An 11,523-nucleotide genomic window follows, 5' to 3' on the forward strand; every position below is an offset into this window, starting at 1 on the left:
GACTAAAATTTCTTCAAGGCAGTGCCCCAGCTTTTTACATGGTACCAGCACCCACAAGCTCACAGGTCAAGTATTTCTCCCAAAGTGCTGGACAGTAGGACTGAACTCAATATCACATGGTTAGGAAGCAAGCTTCTTACTCAAAGCCATGCCAGCATCTATGAGTGTTTATTGTTGGATTTGAAAACAAATTACATACTGGATTATAATGCTTACCATCCTGAGAGCATGTACAGCACTCCCTTGGACACCCAGATTATACACAAGTAAATACTTCTTTTGTCACAAACTGATTTATTTAAGTGTCATGTTGTGTAGGCCATGTCTGCCCCTCGACTGAGTTTGATCCATAGACCTATAGTTTTCGGACATGTCATACTTCTGACGAACTGGCCCTCACAGCAGAATCACTACCAGAACTAGAGAAGAAACTTCAAGTGTGGAAGCAAGGTTTAGAATCAAAGGGCCTTAGAGTCAATGTTGCAAAGACCATAGTTCTAGTAAGTAGGAAGGCAAACACATCACACACCCCTTCAGATAATAGCTCGATCTGTAGAAAAGGTGTAGGTAGAAACTCCATAACATGTACCTAGTGTAAGCTATGGACACGTAAGAGGTGCAGCAAAATCAAAGGAAGATTAACTGGGAAGATAGCTTTTGTGTGCAGCAGATGCACAGGGGCAATAAACACCACAGATACTCAGAAAACAGACCCCATCACATGCCAGGGGGAGAAACTAGAAGTAGTTGATAGTTTCCGCTACCTAGGTGACAGAGCCTGTAGGGGAGGGATGCTCAGAGAGTGTTACCACTAGAATAAGAATAACCTGGGCAAAGTTCAGAAAGCTTCTACCCCTACTGGCAACAAAGGGCCTCTTGCTCAGAGTAAAAGGTAGATTGTATGATGCATGTGTGCTAATTGCCATGCTACACAGCAGTGAAACATGGGCCTTAACAGCTGAAGACATGCGTAAGCTTGAAAGAAATTAAGCTAGCATGATCCGCTGGATGTGTAATGTCAGTGTGCTCACACAACAGAGTGTAAGTGCCCTGAGAGAAATGTTGGACACAGAAGCATTGGATGTACCTTGGATCGTAGGGTGACATGCCGTGCGTGAGGAGACCTATTGAGTCAAGTACATCAACATCAGAATCAAAGCAAATGGAAATTGTAGTTGTGACCCCCATGCTGGTGGCACATAAAAAGCACCCACTACATTCTTGGAGTGGTTGGCATTAGGAAGGGCATCCAGCTGTAGAAACACTGCCAGATCAGACTGGAGCCTGGTGCAGCCTCCTGGCTTCCCAGACCCCAGTCGAACCGTCCAACCCATGCCAGCATGGAAAACAGACGTTAAACAATGATGATTGTGGCTGATGTGCAGTTTCAACATCTGTGAGTTGATGTCTGAGAGTAAAAAATATTGGTAGAGGTGGGGGTGGGGACTAGATGCAGCTTAATAAAATTGGTGGCTGGTTCCGGGGTGCATCAGCTGTTATAGAAGCAGTAGAAAACTTAGAATAAACAGCATGTCTGGGAAATGGTGAACTGTTTGTTGACCCTTCTTCCCCCATTCTCCAATTCCATTCTGACAGAGCAGAGCGACCAATGACCAAGACACTCCAGCAGAGACCCTTCCATCCAGGCAAGGTTGCTGTCAGTGTGTCCATTTGTATGAAGGTAAGGAATGGTTTGAGGCAGATTTGGCTGCTTTTTCTAGCTGGTCTGATGAAGCTCACTCACTGACTCACGAGTCAGTGAGTGTAGTTTGTTGGTGAGTCTTTGTTAATGAGGTAGACATCATCAGACAGCTCTTATTAGTTCATATTTTTGTTGATATGATCTAATGGTTTCTTCCATGAGTGCTTACCAACTCTTGTATCCCCAAACCAGTACTCTATCTGGTATTTGAAATTAATAGGGGTCAGAAACTGGTGAGGCCTGAAGGGTTTGATAACATAAGTTATCCACTGCAGAGCTGAAAAATCCTTTAAAAAAGAACAAATACAAACAAAAAGGAAAACACTTGACTCAACAAAAGGCATAAAAATGAATGAATAAAACAAAAAGGAAATGTAATTTTATTCCCCTTAATCACACCTGTTTGGTGAAGTGACCCCTATGATACCATAGATTGATAAGGTCTGGAGATAACAGTGTTTTTTTTTCTCTTCTTTTTCTTTAGCAAAGCACCCGACATCACAGATCTGAAATACATATATCACACACACACACACACACACACACACACACTTAGTCAACTTTAAATATAATCCCATAGATTAACAGTATGTAACATTACAATCCTTGATTCCTGTTTTTTTTTCTTCAGGAAATGAGAGCCACAACATCACTAAACTCTTCATCAAGATATAGCCCTAGCCCTTACACTGCTCAATGGAACCAAACTGGGGTTGCTTTTGTATTTTGTTTGTTTGCTTTTTTGTCATTAAACAGAATCTTTTCTGCAAGTGAAGCCTCAGCCTTCCACACGAATGGAGGAACAATAAAATATCAAGGTAACTGCTTTAGGTGTTCCTTGTATGCACACGTTGGTGTTTTTTTAAATCACTACTTTGAGAATATTGTGCAGGACACAATTCACATTTGAAAGGTTTTTCACTGCTATGGCTCATTCGATGTCGCTTCAAGAGACTGTATGTAGAGAAAGCAGCCGGACAAACTTCACACTGGAACGGTTTCTCACCTGTGTGTGTCCGGTGGTGCTGCTTCAGTGAAGAATTCCTAGAGAAAGCAGCTGAACAATAATCGCATTTATAGGGTTTCTCACCGGTGTGGATCATGCGATGTTTCTTGAGGTCACAGTTTTGAGTGAACGCTGCTGAACAAAGGTCACACTTGAACGGCTTCAAGCCTGTGTGATTCATGTGGTGACGTTTGAGTAAACTACGCGTCGAGAATGCAGAGGGGCACTCTTCGCATTTGAATGGTTTCTGCCCTGTATGAGTGAGGCCGTGTTGTTTGAGAGAACTGTTGCGTGAAAACGCCGCCCCACACGTGTAGCAGGTGAATGGTTTCTCCCCTGTATGAATCATGTTGTGTTTCTTTAGATCACTGCTCTGTAAGAACGCAGCAGAGCATACATTGCACTGGTATGGTCGCTGACCCTCGTGGATCAACTTGTGCCGTCTTAAGAGACTCAACGTTGATAACGAAGAACCACATATCTGACAGTGACACATCTTGACCAATACATCAGCCATGTTGTATTGAGAAAGTCAGTGAACCACGTCAGAGTGGAGGACACAGGGCCTGAAACGATGTTGTGATTGTCTGAGAGTGGGGTGGGGTTATGTTCTCTCCTGCTTGAGAAATTTTAAAACAGCTGTAGGAAGATTACCAATTGTAGCCAAGGAATCGGTTCGATCAGTTTCTTGTATATTTCTCAGAGTTCTTTGTAATTTGTTGTCCTTCAGTTTCGGTGCTTTATGAGGTGGATTTCATTAGGGGCTGGTGTACTTGGTGATTTTCTTCTAGAATCTTCCAATCTTCCATGTCTATACAATCACCTAGAAAGACATTTTGACACATCTGAAACAGAGAAGAAATTAGATTCGTCAAAAATATGCAAATATTGTACTTATTACTATTATTATTATTATTCCACTGAGGTTGACTTTGCTTTTCATCATTTTAGGAGGTCGATAAATTTAATGGCAGTCAAGCACTGGGATCAATGAAATCCAGTGGCCACCCCCACTTAAGATTTCAGGCTTTGTGCCTATTGTAGAAAGCGACAGAGACGTTAGCTCCCCAGGCAAAATGCTTAGTGGCATTTTTTCCGTCTTAACATTCTGAGTTCAAATTCTGTTGAGGTCAACTGTGCCTTTTGGAGTTTATAAAATAAGTACCAGCTGAACATTGGGGTTGATATAATCAGCTTATCTCCTCTCCACAAACTGCCAGCTTTGTGTCAAAATTTAAAATCATTATTATTGTTGTTGTTATTGTTAAGGTGGTGAGCTGGCAGAATCGTTAGCATGCTGGACAAAATGCTTTGTGGTATCTCACCTGTCGCTCCGTTCTGAGTTTAAAATCTGCCAAGGTCGACTTTGCCTTTCATCCTTTCAAGGTCAATAAATTAAGTACCAGTTGCATACTAGGGTCGATTTAATCAACTGGCCCCCTCCCCTAAAGTTTCAGGCCTTGTGCGTATAGTAGAAAGGATTATTGTTGTTAGCTAGAAGAATTATTAACATGCTGGACAAAATGTTTAGTGGCAGTTTGTCCAGCTGTATGTTCTGAGTTCAAATTCCACCGAGGTCAACTTATCCTTTCAGGGTTGATAAAATAAGTACCAGTGGAGCAAGGGGTTGAAAAAAACACAAGTAATTGAAAGAAACACAAAGCATCTCAAAATAAATACAGTAACGAAAGGGTTAAAAACAATGCTAAGGGATTTAAATGGTTGGCTGAAGATGCGGAACATTGAGGTATATTTCCTGAGTCTATAGAAAGCCTATTTGCTTGGCACAGCAAGGACTATAAACTAAGGCAGAACATAATATGTTCAGAGTGACAAATAAGCGCGAGTTGATAGTGGCAGGTACCTATGCGAGAATTGGAGTAAGAAAGTAAACTTGAAAACATAGAGCTAGGATATGTCAGTTTGTCAGAATATTTGACAAAGAAGAAAGTTACACAGAGATGTACTGAAGTGCAGGTCTATCTAACCCACACAACAATTCCTTCCCATGACAGAAGGCAAAAGTACACAGCAGACCTAGCCAACCCACACAACAGTTCCTTCCCTTCCTACATCTTTCCTCGATAAAAGATTTCAGTCAGAGAGATGTGCTGGATAGCAGACCTATCCAACCCACACAATTCCTTCCTTCTCATATCTTTCCTTCAATTATTAACAGATAACTGAAAATAAATAACTTCCTTAAAGTTACTCCAGTTTTTGTTGACCAACTCTAGGAGGGAGGGAGAGAACAATGGATATAGCATAGCAATGGTTTCCAACATGACCACAAAACCAAACATTTTGCAGAAGGGAACACACGATCATACTGACCCCAGTATCTGACTGGTATTCATTTTATCAGATACAGAAAAATGAAAGACAAAGTCTTAATGTTCTTCAAGAAATTCCATTCCCATCTTAAGATGCTTCATAGGACTACTAACCCCTGCACCTAACTAGTACTTTGTTATATCAACCCTAGAGGAATGAAAAACGAAGTCGATCTCAGTGGGATTTGAACTCAGAATGCAATAAAGGCTATTACTAGAGACTGTAAAACATTTTCCTCTGACGCTCTACCGATTCAGTGTTCAAGTGATTCACCGTGTGACTGCAATAACGAAAGTACACTTAACGTGACAGGTCACCGATTTCATTTAATGACAGTGAGTGCAACACAGCGACAAGTGTGCTGGAAGCAATTTTCAGAGCTTGTACTTCGGAAGGTTCGAATTGTGCGTAGGTCAGGATAACCTTTCAGTTTTCCAGCAGTCGATAACAATGTCAACAGGGGCAATGAGATCGATAAGTGGGGGCTATGCAACAATTTGTTGATGGAATGTCAAAGTAGGTGGGTGCTTTAACGTAGCAATCTGTTGGCTTAGGGATTTGTGCTCGAATCCGATCGGACTGTTTGAAAAAGCTTCTAGCACCACGGGACAGATGTATATCATAGGTATTATAGAAATATTAAAAAACGAGTGTCAGAAATTCAAAGAAAATCTAAATTAATTGCAGTCGAATAGAATAACTGCTATACAAGCGTTGTGTAAAGTATACATACAAACGTTTGTGTAAATTATATATACACACACACATTTAGTCCCAGGTTAACTCACACTGGGCAGACCTATCATGAAAAGCCGTCCAACCTTGACCAACACGTCTTTTTACGAGTATTTAAGACTACCGTATCTGGAAAATATCTGCTACTTCTAGACGGTCGAGCAATCACAGAGAGGCTCCCTCGTGGGCCCGAGATGTGTTCGAGTAAAACATTCATACATACATATATATATATATATATATATATATATATATATTTTAATACCTATGCATGTGCGTATACATGGATTTGAATATATGCTTCACTCGAGTCAGGAATATATAGACATACGAGTGTGTGTGTATGTGTGATTAAAAGCTATGACTGCGATTCGGGTTCGAGTCATGGGAGCACTGTATAATATAAAATAGGAATTATTTCAATAAAATGTTCCTTCACTGCTAGAAATAACCGTGCAGTCTCCTCACATTCAACCATCTTAAGAAAAAAACACACAAAAAAAAGATATGCCACACTAGATAATGAATCTAGTCCCTAATATACAAAACACAAAAGACAGAATGGTTCTGGATGGCTTCCTTTTGATGTTAAGTCTCCTCAAACAGGACTGAACTGGAGCTTAACAACCCAAATAGAAGGCTAAAAACTACACTATAACATATATTTTACCTTAATCCTTATACTATAATTACATACATTAATCTACATCCTTCTTCAAAAATTTAGAATCCTAAGTATAAAAAAAACACACAAGAAAACATCATCAAATAACAAAATTAATGGGTTTTTTATCGATTCATTATTTTTCTTAAGACATTCTGAATAAAAAACGTGGATTTATTTTCCTCATAAGATGTGCAAGACTTAATGCTATTCTAGAAATTGTGTTGTCATTGTGCATAAACCATGAACTGTCAGTAAATAAACTACTTTAGTTATCATTCGTTTAATTAATTAATTGCCTGATTATAATCAGTTATATTTAAATGGAATATGTTATTTTATTACTACCTACCTTCCCTAACTAATAATTTCTGTTAACCCCAAATTCAGGGCCCATGTTTCAATGTCACAACAAATTATAGTTAAGGTTACATTTGAATAATTAAATAATTAACAAACACCATCGCCTTTATTTGCCACAAGGACGACAAATGATGACAAACAACGACTGTCAGCCTTGATCCAGCAGACACCACCTATGACTAAAGGCGTTCCAACCGTGACCATTTATTTTGTCCTTTTTTTTATATTAGGGACTACATTGTCTAATGCGTCCTTCCTTTATTTAAGGAAGGATGTGATTTGAGGAAGATCTGGCTGCTATTTTTAGCATTATAGTTGGTCGAGCGGCTGCGTAATGGTTCCATCGCTAGAAATAGCAGCCAAATTTTCTCAAATGATACCCTACTATCTTGAAAAAAGGACACGTTACATAAGGTATGTATGTGTATATATATATATATATATATATATATATACTCAGGATAGTTAGTCACGGCTGAAACGTCTGTGACCAAGAGTCTTCAAAGACTAGGTTTGACCTGCGGTTCAACAACAGGCAAATGTTATTTTACTTGTTGTTTAACCCCAGGCTGAGTTTGATTATAACAGACTTCTTATAAATAGACACTCCAGTCGTGACCATAACCAACAAGAACAAATGTGAGCACAACATTTTAGACAAATAAAATGGAGTGTGTGAGGAAATAAAAATAGCTGTAAATAATATATTCCTTACCTGTGAGGGATCAATTTTCTTCAGCAATTATTTCCAGGAGATGACGAGGAGGAGGCTTAAGAGAAGAGGAACGGAGACGTGGAGGAAGGATTTGGTAGTGTAAGGCTACACAAGTATAGAGAAAAACTCTGAGTACGGTCGAAGTGAATCATCAGATTCTTCCAATTAAACACTGTGTATTGAGTACTCCTTTCTCTCTACTCGTTCCTTTCTCCCGTTCGTAAACTACAAACGTATATATATATATATATATGTGTATTAATAAAGTCAGATGTGTTTGTTTTTCGAACGGGAACCTATTAAATGGGGAGACTTAACACCGCCTGACGGGGAGACAACTCATGACCATGACCGACATACAGACAGACATCTACATAGAATATATATAGCTATGTAATGTGATATATACATATATATATATATGTCTAATTATGCACGATTTTATACTCATATTCATTGTTTATTAAATATTAATGCATACTCTTTATATCATATATATATATATATATATATATATATATATATGATATATATGACAATTATAAGAAAAGTAGATAGATAGAGAGAGAGAGAGATACAAAGATAGATAGAGTGAGAGATTCAGTTTGTTTCCCTTCTCCTTTTATCTATCCTAGTCTTCTCTATCACTGTCATATTTTAAACCACTTTCTCTGAATTCTTTGTTTCTTTAGCACCCCCCCCCACTCTCCCTCTCTTCTCTTCCAATTCTCTAATCCTTCTTTTTGCTTATTCAGTCATTCCCTCCTACTCACTCTATCCCTTCTCTTCCTCCTACTCTCTCTCTCTCTCTCTCTCTCTCTGTATATCTGATATCCAACTTGATGTCGTTATCCAACCGTCCATTTATTGATTTTAATTTTCGATTTTCAAACGATTTGCTTAAAATTATTGATTTCTTTTATTAACAGGGAATGAGGCCTAAGGAGAGGAAATAAGATTGGTGAAGTGCACGCTTTTCTCAAGGCTATCAGCAATTAGCTTAATATGATTAAACGAATTTTACTCTGGAAGTAAAATAATAAATTTTGACATATAGGGCCTAGGATCATACGTTGTGGCGGAACTGGGGAAAAGATGTAGTCTTTATTTAGATTACACATAAGCTAAATGGACCCCATTACTAGAATCGTGTTTTTTATAGTGACAACAGTGTGATTCGAACTCAAAATGTAAGGGGACCTAACTGCAAAACATTTTATCCGCCGTACTACCAATTTGAATACTGCCATCCTTATAATGATTGGTTTTAATATAGGCATAAGACCAACAATTTTAAGATGGAGTTAGTCAATCCTATCGACTCTATTGTTACTTTATCACCCCCCCCCCCCCAAGCATAAAATGAAAAGTTAATTTTTAAAGGATTTGAACGCTGAACGGAAAGAACTCTACGAAATACTGCCGAGCATTTTGTCGTTTTAACTATCCTGTCACCCTATCGGCCTGACCTCGAATAATTCTTTCCACTATAAGTATAGAGGCGGAGAGAGGGGTAGTCGATTATAACGACCCAGTACACAACTGGTATTTTATTTATTCACCTCAAAAAATAAAGACAAGCTGACCTTAGCGATATTTGAACTTTGAACACAGAGCCGGACGAAATACCGCTAAGCATTTTGTCCGATGTTCTAACTATTCTGCCAAACCCATCTCCTTCGTTAGTATAATCAGACAGGGGACCACATTTTCCAGTGGGTTCGGCAAAAGAAGACCGATAAAATAAGTACTAGGCTTACAAAGAATACGTTGTTTTTTTTTTTTTTGAAACTTTTCTGCACTAATGCTTCAGGGGAATTGAAAATAAGGCCATTCCTAGTGTACTATTCAGAAAAACCCAGAGCCTTGAAAAACATTAACCAGAGTTCAGGGAGCTTCCAGCTGAAGGCCTGGGTTATGAGGAACCTGTTTACTGTATGGTTTACTGATGTGTCCCCTTTGAGATAGTCACATACAATACCAAGGGGACAGTCTTTCAATGAAGGGTTATTTTTGTTAATGTTGATGCTCCTTTACACCCTCTCAAATTCATGGACCAAACGCCACAGGAGTTTGATTTTATCAAAGTTCAATTTCCTACCTCACAACACAACTCCTCTGTTACAAACTCCATGGATCAGTAAGTGACTGCAGGCTTTAAAGAATTCTACACAAGGCACCGGTTTTGAAGCAAGTTTGTCTACTGATGTGAAATGGAAAGAGTTTGGGAAAAATCGCTTCACCATTGTGAATGCTGTGTTTAAAAATTAAATCATATAAAGAGACTGAACCCGGATCCATGTGGTTGGGAAGCAACCTTCTTACCACACAGCCATGCCTGCACTTACATATATATTTTCCATCAAAAACAACTTTTACTTGGATGGAGCTGTGCTGAGGCTCCCCTCTGTTTCAACTCTTGTACACAGCGCATATCTACTCACCCCCAAACCTAAAGTTCTGCAGCCAAAACGAAAAGAAGAGTTTCAACTTGTGATGGTTAGATTGGTGTTTGATGTGCAACCATTCCTGAAAGAGAGTCTGTGAGTTCCTTTAATGTCAGTTAGAGGGCCCTACACATTGTTACCCCACTACAGAATACATCATTAGCATGTCAAGTGTTAACCTTGTTATGAGTTTACATTTATTTTATGAATATCACAGCTGTTTTTCTTTATGGTTGTATGCTCTTCCTGTCACCAACCATTGTACAGCATGGACTGGAAATACTGACAGTGTTTATTCAGTGTTATAACTCCCCTTGACAGGTTGTCATTGCTGCATCATGTTGAGTGAAGACTCCTCTGTCGGTAGGACTCAAACGTTTTTTGCATGATGTTAGGTTGATCAAAAATTTGAAAGATTTAATCAGTTATATCACCCTCCATAATTAATCTAATACTTGTTTTATTGACATCTATTTAGGAAATAGCTAAGTTAACCAAAATTGTTTCTGTAGTGAGCAACAATGCATTTCACCAATATACACAAAACTACATATGCAAACTTTTGTACAGTCTTTGGTAAATCCACAGCCAGAAGAAAATATTTGTTTGTACGAAGATGAATAATAATGGTTTGTTAGTAATTACTAAAGTCTTTTTCAATTTTGTTGTTTGGATTTGTCTGTAAACCTGCTGAGGTAGATAAGGTGTCTGTTAATAAATTTGTCAACCTCATCCATTCACTTACCCAATTGTTCGTATTTCTCTCTCTCTTATGCTAAGCATTGATTTTTTTCCCCCATTTACTGCATTTACAACTGACACACTGCCAATTTCCTCTCTATTTCTGTTGTTAGGGTCCATGTCTCTTACCCATAAACGACTGCTGTTGTTATGCATTGGTCTAGGCTACTTGTTGTGAGGCAGACTGCAAGGTTTGATTTCACAATGCTGCTGAGATTGTTGAAAGAGATCCGACCATGTATGAATCTCCTCTTTATTTCATTTTCTTAATCTTTTTCATTCATTCTTATTCTCTGTCCTAGCTGCTTGTTCTGTTTGATTCTCTTCCAATAATTGGTGTAGATTTTATATTTATTAAGAATTAGTTGATGAGACATTCAGTCACTCTTCAGATTTTCACACCACATAACAATGCTGCAATGAAGAAATTACGTTGGTAAGAAACACATTGTGTCATTAATTACTGGTTTAGAGGGGGTAGGCTGTTCTGTATCTGAGTGAATTCTGTTGGTATTGCTAGATGACACCACATCTATGCAGAGGAGAGAACTGGTTTCATCTGTGAGTGTCAGAGGAGAATACCCAGCTTCAGTATGGAGGTTCTGATTTTGAGAAATTTCAGTGGTTTTGCAAATTTTGCACATTTAGTCCAGATGAATATTCTCCAATAGAAATGGACTCCAATAATAGCAGAGAGTTAGTATCTCAGATCTTCTGTTCAGTGATCTTGGTGGCTGTTTCAAGATCTGGAACTTTCCAGTTAAGTCTATTCTGTGATTTCCAGCTTCATTCATGCATTGGGTCGCTCCAATTAAA

At 38.6% G+C, this 11,523-nt stretch overlaps 1 protein-coding gene across 2 annotated transcripts; it reads right to left on the reverse strand.

Moving 5' to 3' along the window:
* Nucleotides 1–2,055: 2,055 nt before the first annotated feature.
* Nucleotides 2,056–10,986, reverse strand: LOC128249414 (uncharacterized). Of its 2 annotated transcripts, none has more exons than XM_052972980.2 (2): nt 7,520–10,986; nt 2,056–3,553 (listed from the first exon to the last, which is right to left on the reverse strand). In XM_052972980.2, the coding sequence occupies exon 2, from the start codon at nt 3,223–3,225 to the stop codon at nt 2,530–2,532; it is 696 nt and encodes a 231-aa protein (XP_052828940.1). In that variant the 5' UTR covers nt 3,226–3,553; nt 7,520–10,986; the 3' UTR covers nt 2,056–2,529. The 2 variants fall into 2 exon arrangements, with proteins under 2 accessions (XP_052828940.1, XP_089219351.1); XM_089363225.1 differs by lacking the exon at nt 7,520–10,986 and adding an exon at nt 6,794–6,814.
* Nucleotides 10,987–11,523: the final 537 nt, after the last annotated feature.

Source organism: Octopus bimaculoides, chromosome 14, assembly GCF_046866305.1.
Source record: "Octopus bimaculoides isolate indiv1 chromosome 14, ASM4686630v1, whole genome shotgun sequence".
NCBI lineage: Eukaryota > Metazoa > Mollusca > Cephalopoda > Octopoda > Octopodidae > Octopus > Octopus bimaculoides.